Source organism: Xiphias gladius, chromosome 1 (genome assembly GCF_016859285.1).
Source record: "Xiphias gladius isolate SHS-SW01 ecotype Sanya breed wild chromosome 1, ASM1685928v1, whole genome shotgun sequence".
NCBI classification, from domain to species: domain Eukaryota; kingdom Metazoa; phylum Chordata; class Actinopteri; order Istiophoriformes; family Xiphiidae; genus Xiphias; species Xiphias gladius.
This window is the reverse complement of record NC_053400.1, coordinates 359,489-383,710: the sequence shown is the minus strand read 5'-3', so window position 1 is coordinate 383,710 and position 24,222 is coordinate 359,489. Positions and strand designations below refer to the sequence as shown.

The 24,222-nt window shown below is 38.1% G+C and overlaps 1 protein-coding gene across 2 annotated transcripts in view; it reads right to left on the bottom strand.

The window, feature by feature from the left end:
• Window positions 1-477: 477 nt before the first annotated feature.
• tpcn2 (two pore segment channel 2) overlaps window positions 478-24,222 on the bottom strand; it is a 32,276-nt gene continuing 8,531 nt past the window's right edge. Inside the window, exons 4-25 of one of the 2 annotated variants that reach the window (XM_040127274.1) lie at window positions 23,017-23,194; window positions 22,724-22,840; window positions 21,703-21,809; window positions 20,153-20,225; window positions 17,976-18,075; window positions 17,794-17,859; window positions 17,593-17,657; window positions 16,307-16,398; window positions 15,173-15,254; window positions 13,174-13,263; window positions 12,966-13,085; window positions 12,716-12,775; window positions 12,110-12,238; window positions 10,204-10,253; window positions 9,771-9,870; window positions 8,476-8,547; window positions 8,221-8,294; window positions 6,161-6,266; window positions 5,679-5,761; window positions 5,507-5,588; window positions 4,054-4,145; window positions 478-3,933 (exon numbers count right to left, since the gene is read on the bottom strand). In XM_040127274.1, coding sequence (XP_039983208.1) covers window positions 3,855-3,933; window positions 4,054-4,145; window positions 5,507-5,588; window positions 5,679-5,761; window positions 6,161-6,266; window positions 8,221-8,294; window positions 8,476-8,547; window positions 9,771-9,870; window positions 10,204-10,253; window positions 12,110-12,238; window positions 12,716-12,775; window positions 12,966-13,085; window positions 13,174-13,263; window positions 15,173-15,254; window positions 16,307-16,398; window positions 17,593-17,657; window positions 17,794-17,859; window positions 17,976-18,075; window positions 20,153-20,225; window positions 21,703-21,809; window positions 22,724-22,840; window positions 23,017-23,194 — 2,017 coding nt within the window. In that variant the 3' untranslated portion in view covers window positions 478-3,854. The remainder of the gene's footprint in view (window positions 3,934-4,053; window positions 4,146-5,506; window positions 5,589-5,678; window positions 5,762-6,160; window positions 6,267-8,220; window positions 8,295-8,475; window positions 8,548-9,770; window positions 9,871-10,203; window positions 10,254-12,109; window positions 12,239-12,715; window positions 12,776-12,965; window positions 13,086-13,173; window positions 13,264-15,172; window positions 15,255-16,306; window positions 16,399-17,592; window positions 17,658-17,793; window positions 17,860-17,975; window positions 18,076-20,152; window positions 20,226-21,702; window positions 21,810-22,723; window positions 22,841-23,016; window positions 23,195-24,222) is intronic. The other variant, XM_040127284.1, reaches the window with a different exon arrangement.

Here is a 24,222-nt window from a genome sequence, read left to right as displayed (position 1 = left end):
TGACAAAATATTCCCAACTCAAGTTACACTTACTAGCTTTTTCCCAATTGTATCACAGCCTTCTTCAGCGGATGTAGTGTGTTAAATTGTCATGGAGAGGGATCTGTTGATTTCGGACGCAGCTCTTTTAGTCCCCATGAGTATACAGCAGTTCATTCTTGATACAAGAAAGTTCCGTAAAAAGCTAGTAAGTTGACCTTGAGGCCAATACTGAACTTTCATGTTTACTCTTATACACAAACTCTTTTTGTCATGCCCCCCTTTGTATGAATGTAAACTCCATTTAATTCTTCTTTACAAAACAATAATGTAGGAATTAATAACAAAATGAGAAAGATGATAAATGAAATAACATTATCAAAACATGAGTTCCAGATTTCCTTTCACCATACATCACCATGCACAAGGCTCTGCCACTACACAGACACTAAACCTGACTACAAAATGAGCTTTGTTATATTTTCCTGACTAGGGTTCGGTCTGACATGTTTACTTGATAAGTATCACCAATTCTTCTTTTCTTCCCTGTCACAAATCTGTCCATCTTGTACTTATCATGTCAAAATATGCCCCACAGTTAAGCACTGGTCTAATAGATGATTCTTGGATGCTGTGAGGAACTCATACCTGTGTTGTCACTGGAATACTTATACAGTATTCACAACAACACTAATGTGATATCGAGTGGACTTCACTCAGTTGCTACTGTTCCAATATCTCCACGGCTCGTGCTCTACATGATCTTTGATCTCCCTATGGTCTATCATCTATATACAGCACACCTACACACCAACACAAGTGACATGGAGCAACTGAATGGCTGCAATGCATTTATTTTTTAAAAGGAATCAGTCAACAACAAAATACAAATCTTTGAGGCCAGGAGCTCATCAGTTTAGCGACACCAAGAATGAACTGGGAATTTCTATACTTGAGGAATACATACGTGTGTGTGTGTGTGTGCACAGCTTACTGGCTAATTTAAAACTGAAATTGCCACCCAAGTGGTGATACCCCCTATTGAAGAGTTTACTTTGATAAAAATACAAAAAATTGCAAAATAAGTCTTTGAATTGTTGCAAAATATTTAATTAAAAATCAGTTTTTGAGGCATAAAAAACAGAGGTTGACAAGATGCAGATTTAAATACACCTCAAGTTAATTCAAATGCCAGGATATTTCATTCCAACTTTCTTGTACACCCAAAGATCTTAGTATAAAAATCTTTTCCCGAAATAAAATGCATATGAACTGTATATAAATAAATACCAAGGCAGAGTAGGTCCTGTCTGGAAAAAAAATCTCCAGTCAGTCACAAGCAGTGAGCTTATCCCTTTCTCTGAGACACTCGCTTCATGGCAGATATCACTGTGCAAACGCAGAACATGTGATCATATTTACTGAGCCCTTGTTAATCCAATTTATGGATGAATGATAATCCAGCAAGCAGCCTCCAGCCTCTCCAGCCCATTCACTTGAATTGGAAATTGGTGTAAAAAAAAACTAACAAAAAAAACCAAAAAATTGCTAGTATGAAACACTAAATTTACTTCCAAGGACCTTCTGTTTTTGGTTCCATGTGTCTGATTGTTAGTTAGCAGGATGTACAAAACCTGTAATCAAGTTTCAGTGAAATGTGTGTGTGTGTGTGTGTGTGTAGGTCAGAAACATTTAGAACATGTCCTTATGGACTACTGCATTTACATGGACCGAAAAAAATAATTTGGCACATGTATCTGATGATTGTGTTTCACTTTGTGCAGTTGCATGCAGAGGATGCATGCCCCTCTGATGGGCAGTGGCTAAAAACAGAAAATGCTTTGGAGTGCCTTTTTGGAGTAGAGTAGGCACTTTAGCTGAAAAGTACTCACTTTTCAGCTAAAGGTGTACTTCCTGGTTTGGATAATTGCATTCCACACATTGTAGAAGCACCGATTAAAAGTCCCTATACAATTCCAGTATAACAATCCAGCCCCAACAGCCTGAGCTACAGCATCTACATCAAGTCAGCAAAATAGGAATTAATTCAATAATACCCGAGCTCATCTGTGACGTCTTTTACTAACATGATTTGGGCACTGTTAGATACTACAAATTAGGAAACAGATTTCTAAGTCATATCTAACTGATGAAAGTGAACAGCAGGTGGGCTTAGTGAGCAGTGACCCTCTGATTATCACTACGGACAGCTGGCAAACAACCCACAGAGCGAGTTGTAACCACTGTTGCTTGTCAACATTTGTCTTGTGTATTCTGAATCCTATTAATGAGCTGCAGGTTGCTGCTCTTCACCGACTCTAATCTCCTCATGTAGATTAACAGAAGAGGTGTAGTTTCAAGTAGAGGGAATGGCAGTAATATGACACAATACATATAACAAGTTTAACTAATATCAAAATCTGTTTTCTGGCTTAAAGTCGATAATCCAAGTCCAGCTGATGTTGCTCTTAGGCTGTTTTTTAATTGATATCCTTCCCTCTTCTTGTGAGGAGGTGTCCAGGGTAATCAGTATAGGATACCAGTAAAACTGTTTTCGTTGCTGTACTTCCTGTTGTTGCATGAAACGAAAACCTCCTTTGCGGAGGCAATAATAACTTAGCTCCCACAGTCCCCCACCCTCAAGAATCCTGTTTTCCCCAGTAATGTCAACACAGGTTGGTGGTTTCAGATGACAGTGGTCTCCAATGTAGTTTCAAGACTGGCTGTGCCCCAAGGAAGTCGTCAGTGGCAAGGGAAGAGAAGGCGGCTGCTGACCTCATGCATGTCATTTGCTACACCACAAAATGTTCTTCTTCTGTGCTCTCATTGTTTTCGAACTCAATGTTGTTCTCCTGCAGTACACTGGAAAAAACACCCTAACCCACCCGGGGTGGTCCATCGTGTGAAAAAAAGACACAACGTAAACATGTTCCACATAGGAGACCACTTGGGAGTAATGTTGTAGGTTGATTGCGAAAGGGGCTTAAGTCACTGGGAGTAAGATTTGATTTTATAAAAAGCTGGTCAACTTAACTTCTGAGTTTCCACAAAGTTGTTTATTGTTTAAGTCCTAGAACGATCACATCCATTGAAAGATAAAATCTGTTTTGTCTTTGTAAACTAGCACCATATATTTAAGTTCTCATTTTACAGCAGCAGTTTTCGTATATTCTTTGCTAAAACATGTACAGAGTGTAATGAGATAATATACCTGGATTTCTTTGGCTGGACAACTGCAATGCAAAACCCCAAATTTCGTGGAATAATATTGATGGCAATTCCATTTTTTTCACTGTAGTGAAATTAATTGTCTTGTGGGCAGTGGGGCCACAGTTTTGCAAACAAAAGCATAAACTAGTTGTGACAATTGGAAATCTGGATTTGCTTCCTCTATATGCAGTCTCCAAATGTAAAATAGGAAGGAGCTTTTGTTGTACACTTACTGCAAAAACACAAATAGATACTGTATAGTAATTCAGTAAGGAGTTGGCACACAACTTGAGGTTCTTTAGCTCCATCCACTCATGTTCAACTCAACCAATGGCTTGACATCTGCCTCCAGCGAGCCCATACCAATGACAAATCTTTGCACAACTGAAACTGGAGCTCTCAGTGGTTTTACTCATGAATGACATGACAAATAATTAAAACACGTGCTTCCTACTGGTTTCAGTAGTAGTTACATATTACAATAATACATATTAAAATAAACTAGTGGTAGAATGCAATAATATTGCCCTCTCTGGCCTTTCCTACACAGTAGACTCATTTATTAGCAGTGTCTTAACTTCACGTAGGTGCTGGTGTTGTGTGTGTGTGTGTGTGTGTGTGTGTGTGTGTGTGTGTGTGTGTGTGTGTGTGTGTGTGTGTGTGTGTCACCAGTGTAGGTGTAAGTGGGGATGCTGGCTTAGTTGAAAAAGTAATTCCTCTTCTGTTGGCTCCTGGATCTGCTCCCTGTAGAGAAAGAGGGGCAAATCATGGAGAAAAGAGAAATAGTTGGACAAGGAGTTAGCTATGGATTGATAGTTAGATTTTTGAGTTACAGGATTTACAACAACAGCAGTGTCAACCTACTTGAACATGAGCTGAACAGAGGTTTCATATCTGATCCTCTCCACATCTGTTACAGAGCAGCTGTGACTGCGGTCCCACTTGTAGATGAAGTTCTGTTAGAGAACAAGGAACAAAGGCATTTATGTTGTTAGCATGTTTAATATGTAGTTTACTGTATATAAAAAAGTGAAGCTTGGGTTATTTTGGATTTCCTTGTCAACAAGGAAATATATATATCTATATATCCATATATATATATATATATATATATATATATATATACGTGCACACACAAACACACACATATGTGACAAATATTCCTCCCTAATGAAAGGTTTGGCACTAACAACTCTGAACCACATGTCGTGACATCTTACTTTTTTTGAATGTGTAGTTTATATTAACTGGACTGTTTAGTTTCAACTCTGTCAGTGGCAGTTTCAAAACAAAAACACATGTCAGTCAAGATATGAATATTAAGATGAAAGAAAAGCTAAAGCTAAAAGGCTCTCAAAACAATGAAAAATGTGATCTGTCCAATAGTCATCGTGGTCTGTAGGTGTGTTAGCAGTTTTCCATTTTGTTTAACACCTTGTCTTTTCTGGTCATATAGCAAAAGAGGCACATTAGTGTGGCAGCAGCAGGCTCACTCCTCCACCATCCTTTACACTGGAAGTGTTCAGCCACAGTACTGCATTGTACTGTACTGTGGACGTGTTTACAGCATTTATAGCCAAACACACAATCACTGTAGATTCACACACATTTAACAGAAAAAAATAAAGCTGAAGCCTAAAAGGAGCAGTAAAACATGAGCTGTTCTGTGATCTATTAGACAGCTGTGTTGATTAAAATAGATGAGTCTGTTCTGTCACACATTCGAGACAGACAACTGAAATAACTAGATGAAATGTCTGAAAGGTGTAACAACAGAAGAAAATGTTAAGAAAAGGGACAAGGTGGAGGTGAAAAACATCTTAATATTAAGCAGTGTGTCTGTTGGCACAGAGGCCACTATGTCATTTATACTACGTGTATCACTGTTATTATTATCATTATAAAAACTTATCACAAGTTTTTTGTCTTCATTGTCACCAAGTGGTTGCTCATGGTAGGAACTGTTGGGATTATCTGTATAACACCGTCAGGTCTTGACTTGACTCTGTAAACTCCTTCTGAGATAATGTTAGGATTTGGTGCTATTTCAATAAAACGGAACTGACTTGAATTATATCATGGCTACTGAACACAGGAAATAAAGAGAGGCTGTTTAAATTGTCATTGGTTATTTAAGTGTCTTTGTAGTTTGCCTAACATATGGGTAGGTGATTTTGTAAACAAGAATTGTGTTTCCATGTAGTACTTACAAATGCCTTGCACACTGATATAGAACAGCAGCAGGAACTTTTGACTGGAAGTATGTTTTTAGTGTTATAAAAGAACGTATCTATCTGTGTTGTGTCAGCGGACTGACCTCTAAAATGAGCGCAACAAACAAGTTCACCCACATGACGGAGGAGGTGAGCCACCAGCACACAAAGTAGACCTTGGACCACCTGGGAAAAATAACACATCCTGATCAACTTCATCATTGTTGTCAACATCACCAACATTAGCGGCTCTGCATGTAAAAGGATTTTTCTTACTCTGTGGTGTATCTGCTATATGCATCCATGAAGGCTTGCCAGTTGTTAACTATCATGACGTCATACAGCAAAATGATGGATGCCTATAAGGAAGACAGGACAAGATTCTTTTTCTTTACATCACAGCTGTTTTCAGCAACACAAAAATATTTCATTTTGATTTTGCTGGGTTTTATTTCATAATAACAGTGTATTCATCACAAATGTACCTGTAAAATATCATTGACAGCAGTAAGTAAATCTTCATCATCATGTGTCAAACAGGTAAGTAATTACTTACGAAATGCATCACAATTAGGAATGAAATAACAAAAACATACAAGTAGTTCTATCACGTATTGCAATCCCAGATTGGATCCTTTCACTCGAAGTTGTAAGTGAGTAAATTTTAAGTGAGGTCTTGCTAAAAGGGAGAGAATAGTACCACACAAATAACTGAAACAAAACACAAAAATGAAGATCTGACTGTTCTTGTTACTCACAGCAAAGTCATCAAAGTTGTTTGGCCAGTATCCAAGCTGTTCATATGTGCCACACTCCATGCTGAAGTTGAAGGTGATGTTCTCCATGGAGGTATTGGAGAGCACGCTGGGACACGCACATACAGTTTACACATATTAACACACACACACACACAATTAGAGATCACTAACCAGAAACTAAATAACGCAGTATGTCAGATAACATGCAGTGCTCGTTTTACAAAGTATGACAGCTACCTATATTTTTGCACTGATTAGTTTTAATGTAGCGTTAATCTAGTCACACTTTTGTGTGTGATGTTTTTTGTCTGTGTGTGTTGTGAAACCCCCTTAAAAATGGGGATGGAGCTTTTCTTACCAGCGTAATTGTTGGCAAGCTTGTTTGTAACACACAAACTGAACCAGCAGGCTATTACTGTACCTTAATGTATTACATGTAGCCCCTTTATGTGGGTCTATAACAGGCCTCCTTACTGTATTGTACTGTACATCCTGGATGGATTATTAATTAATTACACCACCACAAAATTCTATACTGCAGCACAGTGGGTTGGGGTCTTATCAAATCTTTTGTCTCTCCCAACTCTTTTTATTGACCTATGTGTAAAACATCCATGTGGGAGGATTCTCAATTTAAGGTTTAAAGTTCAAAGAGTACTCCACCAATTTAGTATTGTACTCCTATAACAGAATCAGAGAGTTAAAAAAATAAAAGATAAAAATTGATGGAGCAGAACCAGAGATATATTTTTTTCCCACACATTTTCATTCCTTCTAAAACCCGCTGCCTGAATTACTCAAAATGCAACTCAGCCTCTGGCAGTTTGGTGGGAGTTTTTTATGGATCAGCCACAACATTAAAACCAGTTACCGGTTTTAATGTTGTGGTTGAGCAGTGTATGTTAGGACCAGCTAATGTATCCTGGAGCCCATAGCAGAGCAGCAGAGATAAGGGAGGCCTACTGAGGTCTTGCACACTCACTCCTTTCTAACTCCACACCCCCAGATTTTTTTACTTTGTAAACTGTTTTCACATCTGCAGTAGTACTCCCCAGCACATGGAAACACATGCCAAGGTGGACAATCTGTTCCCCTTTTAATCTTAACAGTTCTAGTTGATCACCTTAATTGTTTAAAATTCAGGACCTCAAGTGTCAAGTGCAAGTAGCTAGTCATCAAAATTATTCTGATGTGTCAGGCACATATTCAAGCAGCCTTTTATGTCTTCTGCTGCTCATCAACAAACTGTATTTCTGCCATTTCAGAAAAAAAAAGGCTGCTTACAGACCTTAACTGCATCTTAAAGATTGTTTTTAATTTCAGTTTCTTACAAATTTTGACAGAGGAACCTAAGTTCATTTGTTAAGTCATTCAGAAGAGTTAAGATAATTTAAGTGGATTCATTACTGAATTCAGGTTTGATGCAATACTATCAAAGAACAAACTCCTTCATAGATGAAGGACCCACAACACATAATTTTTTCTAATTGACCTTATCTTGTCAGTCTTATGGTACCAGCTAAACCTTAAACTTTAAACCTTAAACAGCCTTTTTTTGCTGCTGATAGATATTAGCATTTACTTTTTACTGAAAGCAGTGGTCAAGCGTTAACTGACTACTATAAAGTTAGGTGCATAAGTATTTGGAAACCAACCCAAATTTTTGTAGTTTTGCCTCTGTACACCACCACAATGGATTTGAAACAAAGCCATCAAGATGTGATTAAAGTTCAGCTTTAATTCAAGGGGTTTAATCACATTAATAATCACATATGTGGTTGTGTACAGAGGAAAAATGACAAAGTTGGGTCACTGACCGAATAATTATGTACCGAACCGTAAATTATAAAAATGTGAGAACGTTATGTCAGTGGAAATTTGCATTTTGGTGAAATGTATAAAACAAATATAAAACATTTTTACTGTGACATGTTTTACATCTCATACAGACATTTATTAACACCAGGAAAAGAAACGAAAAAATACTTTATTTCATGGGCTTTGTCCTGTTTTGACTGTCTCTATCATGTGTCCTTACTGCAGATGACTTTATACAGTACCTCATCTCTGGAGGAGGTTTAATGGCTCCTTCAAACAGCCAGATCCCAAACACAGCAAAAACATAGTACACCACCTGCACAGAGAGAATGAAGAAGTCATCAACCAAAGGTTGGCAAATGATCTCAATCAATCAAAGAGCATGGAATTATTCAACCTATTTGAAAGCATGGGCATGTATAAAATAAAAGGTTTCCACAGTGAAAGGTGTCATATTTTTGAAACCAGGTTGATTGAATTATACTGATGTCACTCACCACCAGTATCCCTGCAAAGGCTCTGAGGTTTTTCACCAGGTCCAACAGTGTGCTTGCAACCAAAGCCATAAGCTGCAGACGAAAATGGAATGTATGAAAGACAAAAAGGAACATAAGTGTCATAGAAATGTATTTTTGATGAGGGTGCAGTGTCTTTGAATGAAGCTTTGTTTTGTGAGACGACATAACACTGATTGTGTGCACTGGTTATGGCTTTATACAACAATGTTTCACATACAGTGTTTTACTGTGAATGCCTGTTTCTGTCCCATTTTTATTTTGATTACAGATGTTCCTGTAGCATTAACCCTTTGAACCCCTGGCTGTTTTTTCTCACTTTTCACACCCTTTATTTACAGGTGTATGACATACTCCCTTCATGTCTCAGATAGGGGCAATATCTGAGGCAACTCAGATATTGTTATTTCCATAACGACATTGTGAAAAATACTATATTTGTTTTCTGGATGGGTTTTATTAAAACAGTATACACAGTTTCAAATTATTTTGTGTTTGTTTTATTTTTTGGTCTGTGCATTAAAAGATTTTCAACATACAGCAAATAATTGTATATGAATGAATCGAGTGTTTCAGCGATATACTCTATGCATTCTGGGTATTCTGAGACTTAGTATTGTCAAAAAATGCAATGATAGTGTAGTGTTGTATTTCTTTTTAACATTTCGATTAATAATAATCATAAACTTTATTTTTCAAAAGTTACGCAGTGCTTCACATGACTACAAAAGTAATCCTTTTGTAGTAAGGCGGGCTGTGGGAACAGTTAGGAGGGTTCACAAGTAAATATATAATATAGGTAGGAGCAAGGCCATGTATGGCTTTAAAAGTAATTAATAAAAGTTTAAAATCAGTTACCATCTAGCCAGTGTGGTGTAGTAAAGATGGGAGTTACATCGTCTTATCTCTTGGATTTAGTTAAAAGTCTGGAAGTTTTGAACGAGCTGAAGGGGGGAGATGGCCTTTTGGCTGATCCCCGTACACAGGGACTTACAATAAACCAGACGTGACACATATATATATATATATATATATATATGTGTGTGTGTATATATGTGTATATATATATATATATATATATATGTGTGTGTGTGTGTGTGTGTGTGTGTGTGTGTGTGTGTGTGTGTGTATATATGTGTATATATATGTGTATATATGTATATATATATATATATGTATATATATATATATGTATGTATGTGTGTGTCTAGTGACTGACTGGTGTAAACTGTCTGTTAAATCAGCTGAGCATCATCCTCCAGCCCCCTGCTGTGTACCTTGATATCTGGGATGATGCGCAGAAAGCGGAAGACAATCAGCATGTTGACCAATCGAACCATCTCCCACAGAGACATTATACCATGAGAGGATGGATCCCTATTGTAACACACACACACACATATAACACAGACACACACCTTCAATGGAGCTCGAAACCCCTGATAATGCTGTTAACAGAGATGGGAAAAAAGATGGGTTTTTTTAAATTTTGTATGTTGATCTGTCTAGCCAGATCTCCCTTCCAAAGGGTAAATAAAGTCTCATTTAAAATGTTAAAGTTGACTCGATTTTGATATAGTCCTGCAACTTAAAAATAAATAATTAATGCAGAATTTCCAGTATAAAAACAATGATTACATGAGAGAACAAACTGCAACTGAATATACAAAAATTTATTTCAAAAATAGTTGGAAGAAAACAAAAACTCACCAGCGAGAAGGAGGAAGCCTGTAGGTGGCATAAATAGTGATCTGTAGGGCCTAAAGGGGAAAAAATAAAAACACAAGATCAATGTTGAATACTAAAAGTGATAAATAGTGACAAATCAATATTCATGTGACATTTCACTTTGTGCAGAAGAGATTAAAAAATAAAAAAATAATCTTAAATTGTTAAACAATGACTAATTCTATCATTTTCTATCTTAATACTCACCTTTTAGTCATATACACATTAAACCTATAATTAATGCATGTTTTGTTTCCCCACTACAACCCTCCTCGTAGCTCTTGTAAATTCCATCTGCCCTGTGTTTACACATGGTCTTCAGAGGTGTAGAATTTCCCCTGCAAAACTGACAGTCACAAATTGTGTGACCTCAGTAAATCCACTGAAATACACAATTATCTTCTGGTAACATGACTCCTCCTTTTTTTGTCCACGTGTTTGCGGCAGATTACATCACATCTGCACCTGAAAGCCATAATAAATATGGACCAGAATGTTAAATCAAATGTGAAATTTGAAATTTAATACTGATGTGGAATCACGTACATCAAGCCAGATGGTGTGTTTGGTCAGCTCATTCACTGAGTGATGACTAGATACAGTCAACACCATGTTTAACCACAGTAGATTGTTCACTCTGATGCTCCATATTCAAAGAGCAGCTGGGATTATCAACATTTTAAGAACATTTGATCAGTATTTATACTTGTTGAAGCTTTGTTGATTTCTGCTTAGCAACCATGCATTCATCCCCTGCATGCTGATTTTAACCTACACACAGTCTCCAATCACCCACCACCTTCACTTTTTATGGAAACAGTGACCATACCACTGTTCCTATTTGTTTTCTGTGCAGCAAAAGTTTATCCAATTCTATACACTGAAGTTCCAGATGTTGCATAGAGCCTATCACTGCATGTAGTGTTGCTGTCGCATGACCATGCAGCACCTAACCAATTCTCTTTTGGGGACACATTAATAAGTTTAGTACTTACGGTATATTCTCTTTACTCAGTAGGTATGTTGACCAGCAGGCAAAAAGTTATCAAACAGGCATTTCAGGCTGAACTCACAGTTTGTGCCATTCCAGTGAGTGTTTGCATTGGAGGAGACGTTACATTTAATACAGTCACAGCACTTGTGATAATCATTTTGTGTGGAAAAGCATGCATGAAAACAGCACTGATAAGTTTACCATGAGCCACAGGGAAGGCTATCTAAACTATTGGAAGAGCTGCAGTTGATCAGCTTTCTGAAAAAACAATAACTAGTAAAAGAGATACCTAAAACAATTGTTTGAAAGAAAATAATAAATAATGAACACAGTATCTAGTTATTTTGTAACAGCAAACGAACAGAGCTATAGGCGCAGGAACTTGTTTTGAGGTGGGTGTTGCTCACTATAATATTACACAAACTTTGTACAATGAACACTATAATTCACACCTTCAGCACCATATGATGTTATGTCAGCCAAATCATGTTACAATATGAAAACTGCATAGTTTAAAGTGTTCTTTAAGGAATTAATTGTTGTCTAGCATCAAACTGCCAATGAACGTCACTATTTTATAGTATATATTAGTATATATAGTACATATTATAGTATATCATTAAGAAATGTTGTGCTGCCTGAAGATACAGTGAGAATAATAATAAAACAATAAAAAAATAAAACAATAAAAAATATTTTAAAATATTAAAAAGTGGAACATATAAAGATATTGTGTTATTGTGGGTGACAGGGCTCAGGGGCATTGGGTTTTAATGTGACAGAGAAGTAAATCTTACAAAATTTTTCTTTCGTGACTTTTCACATTTGACTAAACTGCAGATGTATTGTGCTAAATATGAAAATAATAAGAGTGTGTAGGCAGTGCAGTGTTACCAATAGCAGGATGGTGAGGAAGCCATCAAAGATGTTGTTCCTGTAAGAAAGGTACCCTCTCCAGCCGAAGGCAAAGATCTTCACACACATTTCAAACAGGTAGTAGAGTATGAAGCACAGGTTGATGATCTGACAATTGGACAGTGGAAGAATAAAATCAGTTCATTTCTCAAGTAGGTTATATTCACAGTTTCAACAAGGCTGCAATGTTGATTTTACAACACAAAAACCACTGGATGAAACAAGTGATATACTGTTGACTGCAATTTTTTTTAAGACTTTAGTATTAAGCCGGAGCTAGAGAGCTAGAGAAGAGGCCATTAAAAGAACACTCCCTATTTTCATTTTAGGGTCAAACAACTCAAATAGCTTAAATCCTTAATATCACTGAAGTTTGAAAAATTAACACAATTACATGAGAATTTCAAAACATCAACACTAACCAAGGGGGAAGTTTGGGGATTTTGATTGTGAATCTGCTAAGCAAATGTCATGGTGATTATATTTTTGTGTATTTGTGTGTATTGTGGGGGGGCCACCAAGCTCATTAGGAATTGTCCTCTGAGGACCATGGACCTCTGTTAGACATTTTATGACTATGCTCACCTCCAAGATGTAGTTGTCTCTCTCTGCTGTGGTCTTTTCAGAGTTCAACACGAGGATGGTCTGAAACACACACAAAGGTTAACTAACAATATGTCTGCCAGCTTGGTAAGTGTTTGTGTGTGTGTGTGTGTGTGTGTGTGTGTGTGTGTGTGTGTGTGTGTGTGTGTGTGTGTGTGTGTGTGTGTGTGTGTGTGTGTGTGTGTGTGTATGTGTGTGTGTGTGTGTATATATGTGTGTATGTGCAACTTACACATATGCACATGACATTGGCTAGTGCCACTGCGTTGCCAAGTATAGTGAGATAGTAGTGACTGAAGATCACCTGGAGACTCTTCAGGACTGGAGAGTTGTACTGAGGCAAAGGAGGGTGCTGGGAGAAACACACACACATAGAGTAAGAGACATAAAACAGATGTCAAAGTGAAATACAATCTTGAATTAATGGGACAAACATCTACCTCCTTGATGCGATCTTTATCCAGTTCTTCAAATATCTTCCGGAACTGCTCTCGATCCATATAGCCAACATCTGCATACTGCTGTGCCTCCTGACATGTTGGAAGTGCAGATGAGTGAGTCATAAGAAAAGAGTAAAGAGTAGAGTCAAAAAACCAGAGGATGCATCGATCTTGTCTTAATGTCTTTTAATTTCACATGTAAATTATGCTTCCTGCAATTGATGTAGAGCAGGCCACCTTACGGTATAAGAGCACCCTATATCTACAGTTTGTCTAAGGTACAGTATTGTGATGTGTTCTTCCACTTACTGAAATTTCTGTTGGTTGTGCTCTTTTTTGTCTGTTTAGAAATGGTGGTTATGAATGCTGATGATAACTACTCTGATTTTCCAAATAAACTACAGATCAAAAATTCTTTCGAGTGTACCAAAGGAAACCTATGGTTTGAGAACCATAGGTGACAACAAAAACAGAAGCTTTCATGAAGTGGATTTATGTTTACTTATGATTCTTCAGCCACAGAAAGTAGGGAAACATTTTATGAAACTGTCTCAGATCATTTGCTGATTCTGTATAGGCTATCTATATGTAATTAGGGTAAGGACTACATGTGAATTAAAATGTTCATGTCAAATACATCAATACTGTATAAGACTTAACTGAGATTGGTGTATAAAAGCCAATAACAGGAAGTCACTGCAGTATCATAAATCCAGCATTTATACTGAGGTATTATTGTGTACACACATTTAAATGTCTAGAGTTGATTTTGTTTTTTGCATATGAAATTTCGTGCACTTTGTGAATTTACACAACTTGCAAGAATAAAATTTCCAAGTTAAAATTTATAAGATAAGATACCTTGGTCAGCCACGGCATTAAAACTGGTAACTGGTTTTAATGTTGTGATAGGTGAATGGGTAATTTTCAGATATTATTCAAAATGGTGTCCACAGTATAACAACTTGTGAAGATTTGGTCCAGATTTAGAGACATGCTACAGGTCATCCACATACCAAAACATGTAATTTAGAGGATAGGTTCACAATTTTTCAAGTCTGTCTTAAAACATAAAACAATAGTCATGAACACTGAAACAGTTTTTGCTTGCTGTAATCAATCCTGTTCATTCTGGCCCTGACTAGATCTCTCTCTGTTGCACTTCCAATGGAAAGTGATGGGGGACAAAATCCGCAGTCATTGTTCTGTGGGAAAATGTATTCAAAAATTCATCTGAAGTTAACATGAAGCTTCAGTTGTCTGAGTCAGACTTCAGAGTTTCAGCCTTTTTAGTACGAGTTTAATTGCTGAGCTACAGTGCAGGGACAGTAACAGTACTAAAAAGATCTCCACTTGATTTAATTAACTCAGATTACTGAAGCTTCATACTGGAACAACCTCAAATAAACTTTGCAATGTATTTTTGAGCAGAGCAAGGACTGTGGATTTTGTCCCGCATCACTTACAATGAAAGCATATTATGTAAGAATCTTTTAATGGTATGAACAGGAGGATTACAGCTAGCATAAAACTGTTTAGGGCAACCGGCTAGTTTATTATTACACAAGGCTGGAGTAAGAAAATCATCTTCTTGCACATGCTGAAGATTGGACATTTCAGAAAACATCAGTTTAGAATACAAGTAAGCCCACCTAGTGTTACATTGCAATGCACAGGCCTTTTTCGAAGCAGACATTTTGACTTGTCATAGGAGGAAAAGCACAGTTGTTATTAATAACATTAACGATGGCTCTGTTCTATCCAAGTGTCCCAGTAAACCCACGACAGTGAGTCAGCATGAACAAAACCAGGACCCTGAAAATGAAGCACCTACATGGAATTTGGTTGTCATTAGTTCTATTATCTATTATCTATCTATACCTGTGCTTTTCCTACTGTGAAATGTCAAAATGTGTTCTGTAAAAAAGGCCTTTGAGGCTCACTGAGTGATTGTGCAAGTTTGAGTGTGTGTGCAGAGTGTTGTTATGTCAGTTCTGACCGTAGTGATTGCTGCTCTGTAGTAGCTCTTCATCTTCACTCTGGAAATCACTTCCAGCACCACATCAACAGGCACATGCTCCCTGACAGAGAAAACAGGACAACGAAGAACTTTACCTTAGCTAAAAATAGAGACCATCCTATAATGAGAGCACACAAGCAGCAACGCCCTTCAACATGTTTACGTTCAAACCCATTATTACTCAGTGGTTATTACTACATTATCACACGAGTACTTGGTAATCATTACTAAATTATTACTATACGAGTACTCAGTACTGATGGGTCAGACCACACCCATCTTCGACCTTGGCCTTCATTTTGATCTAAACTACACACCTGTAACGTTTTGTGACTGTATGTTTTATAATTGTGATGCTATCGTGGTGACAACATCTGTCCACAGACAGACAGACAGACACCTGCCACAGCACTGAAAACCACCTCTGTGGTAGTTCCTGCTACAGTAGGTGTCTGCAGGACCTCATTTTGCTGCGTTGACAAACACACACACACACACACACACACACACACACACACACACACACACACACACACACACACACACACACACACACACACACACACATACAGATTCACAAGGTGGAAACAATACCAGCCACTTTGTCTCGGTAATGTATATTGGTGACCCTGATATTTGGCAGCCTTGGGCATGTTCACAAACTGACCTTTCTATTTCCGTTCTCTCTCTGCTTTAACAACTAGCCTAGCTGTGTGGCAGGATACCTGACCTTTGGAAATATTCAAACCCTGTATACTTGAACATGTGTGTGTACTTGTATGACTATCTTTGTGAGGACCTTTGGAGTGAGGAAAACACCTTCAAAGGGCTGTTTGAAGGTTAAGACCTGGTTTTAAGTTTCAGGTTAGAATCAGGTTTAGGTTAGGGTTAGGGTTAGGAATTTGGTTGTGATGGTTGGGCTTAGGGTAAGGGGCTAGGGAATGCATTATGTCATTGACTGTCCCCACGGGGATGGTGGAACAAGACTGTGTGTGTGTCTGTCTGTCTGTGTGTGTGTGTGTGTGTGTGTGTGTGTGTGTGTGTGTGTGTGTGTGTGTGTGTGTGTGTGTGTGTGTGTGTGTGTGTGTGTGTGTGTGTGTGTGTGTCTCTTACTCAGTGGCCCGTCGGGCTCCCTGGCAGCTGAGGACTTGGAAAGCAGCTCGGATTCCTAGTCGTCTCCTGATGATGGACGTTTGGACTGACATCTGGATGAAAACATGAACAGAAAAATTCCATGACTGTAAACTTTGACGTCCTTAAAATGCCAATTTGCAGAATCTGTGTTTTTTCAGGGTTTCAGGGTTCATTGTTAAGATTTTCTTAAGGTACCAGTAAAAACACAAGAGCATACACTTAAAAATAACCGAAAGCATTTATTTTACTGATCATGCACGCTGTCTTGGAGCTCTGAGTCAATTACACCGAAGGTATTGGTATTAATATCAAGCAGTATCATCTGTTCTCCATGAGGTCTACATTGTTTTCCTTAAATTTTTCATTTTCTCAATTTTCTGTGTTTTAATAAATAAATATTAACTCACAAAATAGAAACAGCCATCTACCAGAGAAAAGCTTAAACTCAATAATGTTTCCTACTCAGTAAACCAGATGTATTGCCCTCGAGCAAGGTGCTTAGTATGGTTGCTTAGTAGAGTTTGTGCTTGTGAAAGTGGTCTACAAGATAGGCAGTGATTTTAAAGGAGACCATCACCTTATACAGTATACTTTACATCACCTGGTAACCTCACCAGGGATATCTCGTTTGAATCTTTACATTTGTAACAGAAATGCATAACAAACTGGAAGAGATGACTTTGGAAGATATGGGGATATACCATGCAGGAAGGGTCTACCAAAAAAATACTATTGCTTGCATCATGTGGAAATGTAGGATCATACCAGGGACTAAAAGTGAGGGTTATCTTGGTCTCTGCTGCTTCAATTTTGACCACTCAAGTGCAATGCTTAATCACTTGGGTACTCCATTAAATGATGAAGTGGTAATGCTGGGCCTCAATATGTGATAACAAGACAATGATATTCTGAATTTAGGTTATGCATAAAATCTTGTAGGGATTACCCAGTATTGGGCTTATGCTATGACATATGAAATGACTATCACATTGACTATCACCTGACTACTTTCCACTGCCAAGGCTTGTTTTTTCCCATTCCAAAGCCAAAGCCAAAGTCAAAAAAAAAAATCCTCTCGAATCGCAGGATCAAGCACATTCATTATGCCTACCACACATAATCATAACATCATTCAACCATAGTGCTCAATGGCCACCACTAGAAGACTATGTTTGTACTGGGTGGCTTCCAGTAACTGCAGGATAATTCACAGGGTATTAAACTGCTCCTCAGCAGTATGATGTCATACTGTACGTGTGACTCACCAGCAAATATCCCCTGAACTGGTTATAAATGATGGCTGTCAGTAAGTTCATCAGACAGTAGGTTCCTGTCAGGAAGTAAAACCAATTCCCTTTAAATATATTTTACTCAAACACATTTATTTTGCTTAAAACAGTAACATCTACTATCACTTCAAGTCACTTAAAGCTGCTGCACTGAGACTGCCAATAATAACTGCTTACCAATTACACTGAAGGCGACAAAGAAAATGGAGTAGCCTCTGTTCATGGAGTAGGCAGGGATCATCACTGAAGAGATGTAGAAAAGATGATCAGTCACTTGAAAAATTACAGTTCAATCACAGAAACAATTAACAGGAAGCACAAACAAACATGGCTTGTTTATCATGTGATTGATTGCGTACCATCTGGGTTGTTGGCTGTGGTGAGCAGCACCAGCAGAGAAGTAAGGGAATTAGGAAGGTTTCTGAAATGTAACTCCCACTCCCCATTCTTCTTTGGATCCTGGGCAGAAACACAGAGGTGATAAACTCATAAACAGAGACAAGAGGCAGAGTGGATTTACTGCTCCTCCTGTAGTCTCTGCACAGGTTTTAATATAGTACTGACATTTTTATTAATAAATATCAAACATTTGGTTCCAGCTTCTCAAAATGTAAAGATCTCCTGTTTTTTGTCTTCTTTGTAAACAGTATCTCTTTTGAGTTTTAAGTCTAGATTAAATAAATCCTCTAAAGACATGACTTTACTGTCAGAGAAGTTGTGACAGGCATTTATTAGTTTTGATTATTCATAGATAGAAGCTGTTCAGGCCACTTGATTAATAATATATAAATTGGTAATAAAAATAGTCGATAGTTGCAGTTGTAGTAGTTGCAAATGTGTCCCTGCATTCGCCACTAACACCATCATTAAATTTGCAGATTACACAATTGTGATTGGGCTGATCTCCAACAGCAATGAATTAATCTATAGAGCAGAGGTGCAGAACATGGTGAGCTGGTGCTCAGGGAACCTGTCCCTCAATACCACAAAGACCAAAGAGCTAATCATCAACTCTGGAAGGTCACAGGATGACAAGTACGCTCCATTCTTCATCAGCAGAATCAGAGTGGAGAGAGTATCTAGCTTCAGGGTTCTGGACGTTCACATCTCAGAGGACCTCATATGGTCCACTAACACCACTGCACTGAAGAAAGCACATTACTTTCTACTGCCGGACGCTGTTTATACTGTTACATACATGCTACTACTTCTCCGTACTGTACTGACTCTTTTGCTGCATTGCACATCCGTCAATTCATCCCACTGGTTAAATGACTTTGAAAAATCCACTGAGCTTCACCGGCTTTTACAAAGACCTTTCAACTGAGCTTAATAACATGATTAAAGATGCAAGGGCGTCTTATTTTGCAAATCTTATTTCCACTAGTAAACGCAACCCCAAGTCTTGTTTGACAATATTAATAACATTGTCATTCCTGCACCTGCCTGTTTTGTCAAATAAGGACTTGCAGTAATTTTCTTTCATTTTTTGTGGATAATATCAGAAATGTCAGGGCTAGCATTACCCCTTCTTCTACTCCCCTCTCCACTTATCCAATTCAGCCATCAATTTTGGACTTATTCTCTCCCATTTCCACCAAGACCTCACTGAGCTGGTGGGCAGTATGAAATCCTCCTCCAGTCCTGTTGATATTTGACCTATGCCCCGCATGCACTGATGCCCAAGGCAAATACCTACTGTATGTCGCTTTTACCTTGAACTACCACTGGGTGTATGGTACAAACAGATAATACATTGTAGTAGGATCAGTTCATTATTGGTTTTCGTCTGCACATGGGATTCGTTGACAGTAAGAAAAATGTACTAAGTGACCAGAACTATACTTCAATAAAAGTAGAAATATTAAATTACTAGCGATATTATGTGGAGTGTACCAGACAATATACTGCTGAATGAGGTTGTGCTTCAGGGATGGAACTCTTGTAATCTGCGTTATTACAAATATTGGTGGGATTCTGATCTGCTGCATAAAACAAATTTTCTATGGACTAAATTATTAGAATGACTTGTTTTTTTTTTTTAACATTTTGCAGTCATTATAGTCAGTTTGGTCTTAGTCTATAAAAATAATATCTAAAACTGTCAGAACATAACTTTATAAAATGTTGCAAGTACTGTTTGTAGTCACAGTAATATTTGTTTTGAATGCTGCTGTACATTATTACTATATTATTATTAATTTTACTATTGCTATGTCCGTCTGTGTCAGTATTCAGAAAATGTTTGGGCCTAAAGAATATTTAAGTGGCTTCATATATTCATCTCTTCGGTGAATATAGGGTATGTGTTTGACATCCTATATGCCCAGCCTTTTCTGGTCCGGTCTGTCACATTTTTTTAGTCATTTTTCAATTTTTGTTTTTATTTTTGCACTTCTTTGACAGTGACTGTTGAGTTGACATCAATTTGTTACATGTCCGGACACACACACACACCCATATAAGCCAAAGGGTGAGTGTGTGTACAGTACAGTAGTGAGTTTAAAAGGACATGACCACAATGACCTGAACTTACCTCAGTTTTAACAAACAGCAGCATGCCAATCATGGTGAACAGGCAGAGATGGAGTGCCAGCAGCAGGATGACACTACAGAGACAGGAGAACACACACACTCAGGGTGGGGTGGAAAAGCCTGGGGAGTCAGTTAGGAGTATAAACCTTACCAGGCTCTCTATTTATGTAAAATACACACAGTTATTTGGTAAATGAAAAACCACTGGTTCCAGAAGTATGTTTACTCCTATCAATTCTCTTTTGAGAGTTTTATTTTAATGATATCCTCAATGTTCCACAACATAAAAACACTTCAATAAAATACTATGGGCTAACAGTTCAAACTGCCAAATGTGAAGTTAGGTTTCTACAAAGTGTAAATATGTATGCTTGCAGTTAGATGGTCACACTATAGATTTTAAAGCTTGGTTACTGGATGACCTTTATAGAATTGCTCCTTGGGAGCAACAGTTGACTGCTCCCTTTACATATTTATGTACATTGTATCAAAGAGCCCAATATTTTTTAACACAGCTGCTCATCGTTTGTACCGATGATCCAACCTGGAGAGATTCATGTCCATCTGACTCTGGGCAGCGCTCCAACTGTCTGTCACCTAACATTGTCTTTTAACAATGAGGCCTGAAATAACTAAAAATAAAAAGGTGATGATTTTATAGATATATATTTGTCTGATTGGTTAAGAATGTCAAGACAAACTGATGTGATGTATTTCCTCCAGTTCCAATTTTGTTGTAACTTTACAATGTTATGTTTTTTAATATTTGTCACTTTTAATATTGTCAGAACCATTTGTGCAAATTAGCTGTTGAACTAACACCCGCACTTTTACACCGATGTTCCTAAATGTCAGGGTTGATTAATGAGCACTATGAAGAAACTAATAACCAAGAATAACAGATCTATAGCAGCAAACAGAACGGCCAAACCTTCCTTACTGTTCATGTTTTGAAATTGAATACATTTTTAGACACTAGAACACAATCAGAGAGCAGATCATTAAGCAGTGGTAGTGCAGTCAGAGTATATCATCATCCATCTGTGGACTCATTTTTGGGAAGCAGTGACCCGCTGATAGGAGTGAAAGTGCACTGTGTCAGTGGTGGCTTTTTTTTCTGCTGATTGGTGAAAGAAAATTGAAGATAACGGAGGCAACTGTAGGTTTCACTGTAGTTTCCATTCGTACATGGGTGATTTAACTAGTTACATTTGTTGTATAATTAGTATTGTAATACAATTACTTTTCCAAACAGTAATATGTCAGGAGTACCTTACCCAACATTGTTTCTGAGCCAGTTAGCAGACTTTATGACTTATCTCGCCCTGTGCTATTATTAAGTATTATATTAAGTATTAGTACATACCATTATTCTGTAACTGTCACGTGGCCACAGTGGCCACATAGGCTTGCTTTAAATTAGAAAACAAGAAAGTGGTAAAAACAAACTGCTCGAATTATGTAGCATAAGCTGACTATAAAATAGGCTGTAAAGATCCTTTTAAATCAGTAGATCTTAGAAAGGCCTGTCAGTGTAAAGAAGACAGATACCTGGCAATCTCTGGCAGAGTCCTCTTGATGCACTTCAGTGTCTTTTTCATCAGGGAGGAGTTTTGCAGGAGGAAGAATGGCCGAAGGAGTCGTCGTACTCTCAGTTTCTGATTAATAATGAAAAGCAAAGACCAATTTTTGAAACCCAGAGTGCCATGTGACTCATACATGATTCGTAGGCCTTTCTTATTACAGATTATGCCAAGTTTGAGCCGTGACCTTGGACCCTCACCGTTCTTGCTGAAATGACCGTTCATTCATTATATATATAATGAATGCCAAAAATACACAGAGGCAACATGAATCATGAAACATGAATCTTGAATTTACCCAGACAAACCTTCAATTATGATTTATTTTTATAAATACTAAAACTTAATTTGGTGACACAGCAACACCTGCAGTGTGAAAAATATATGTAACAGTTGTGAGCCTGGCTCAAATTCTCCACCATCGCTGCTGACTGATGTGAAATGCATACTGGGATACTTGTATGGGCTGTTATTTGGATTGGATGCGGCTAGATGCAGACTTCGAAATGGAGTAGTGCTGACATTGTTATGAGTGAAAGCAGCTATCGGTGGATTGCCATGAAATTTGTTACACACATTCATTTATTAGGTTGTAACTGTGATAACTTTGTAATAACTGTCATAACTTCTGTGATCCTCTGACTTTTCATCTAGCGCCATCATCATGTGAAAAATTTTTATTTGTCCAATACTTCGGTTTATGACCAAACAACAAAACTAACAATAATAGTAAAACTAATTACATTCAGCTGTAGTTCATGTTTTGTGCTAAATTAGTAAATGTTAGCATGCCAACATGCTAAACTAAAATGTAGTAGCATTTAGCTCAAAGCATAGCTGCGCTCAAGTCCAACTTCACAGAGCTGGTAGCAGGGCTACTCTTAGTCTTGTTAACAGAGTACACAGTGGAGTTCTGTGAATACTGCTGTTTGATTAAGTAACGATTGAGCCCTAATTGCTTCAAGAAACATGAGAGAAGACCGCCTCACCTCATCACACACCATGCTGACTGACAACACCCAGTCAATGATGGAGACTGAAATGACTACAGTGTAGCCAATTAGCCATTTGCTCTTCCTGAATTCCTCCCAGCCAATCAAGTAGCTCTGAGGACAAAGCACATGGAGTGAAGCAATGGTTAAAACGGACAAATACGCAGGAGATAACTATAAAAGCCACAAGATTATGTGAAAACATAATGTGGCAAGCTCCATATGGAAACCCTTTTTTAACCAGACAGCAGCCAGTGTCCATGGCAATGTTTTCCACTGTCAATGTTTACCTTGACAGCAAGATCAAGAGAGAAGATGATGAGGCAGACCATCTCGATGCTCTCAGTGAAGCCGCAGGGAGGCTCCCAGGGCGGAGAGCGATGTCGGGGGTCTGAGGAGACCGATAGGGAGGACGGACGTTCCACAAATGCTAGCAACAACACCACCGCAATGGTCAGGCCCAAGCACCTGAGACAGAATAAGATGGGTGACTGGATGGACAAATGTGTACAGAGACGGTAGAATTATGGTTTAGACAAAAGAAAATTCTAAAGATCATCATGTATCTGTTCATTTTACTCAGTGTGTTGATGAGGTTTACCGGATGGTGCTGTCTAAAGTTAGGTCTAGCTCAAAAAAGTCTTGAAAAATTTACTCTGCATACTTTATCGTAACTTACCATCCTCAAGTCCACATTGAAAACCAGTAAATGGTTTTAATGTTGTGACTGATTGGTGTAATTCTCATGTCTGAGCACTAAATATGACGTTAGAGCCAGCATCCAATTAGCTAAGCTTAGCATAAAAACTGGAAACAGGGCAGCTAGCCTGGTTCTGTACAAAGGTAATGAAAACCACCTACCAGCGCCTGCAAAGTTCACTGGTTCATACTCGAAGTTCGGTGGATCACTGGATCAGTTTAGATCAAGCAAATAGCTCCAAACTACATTTTGGTTAGTATATGAAATAAATAAGTTAATCAATGAGATTCATGGGTATTTTCTAGTCAAATTTCTTTTTTACCTTTGGACAGAGACAGGATTACTCCTTCCCCTGTCCTCAGCACTGAGCCACTCTCTCCCCTGTGGCTGACAAGGAACTCATTTTGGATGGTATTACTGTGTTGAATGCTGAACTGTAGTCAATGAACAGCAGTCGAACATAGCTGTCCCTTCTCTCTATGTGTGTGAGGGCAGTGTGTATTGCTGTGCTGACAGCATCTTCTGTAGACCTATTTGGTCTATACGTGAACTGGAGAGGGTCCGGAGTGTCAGCGGTGGTCTAGTGACCCTCTAGTTTCAGTCTGTATTGTCTTTTGATTTCCCTTGAACAATAAAGACTGAAAGTAGTGGGTCACTACACCACCACTGACACCCAACACATGTGGCGGGGATTAGAAAGTATCACAGGCTACAAAGGCAGAAGCAGGAGTGAGATCACTTACAGGTACATCACACTAAATGAGTTAACGAATTCTATGCCCACTTCGAGGTCCTC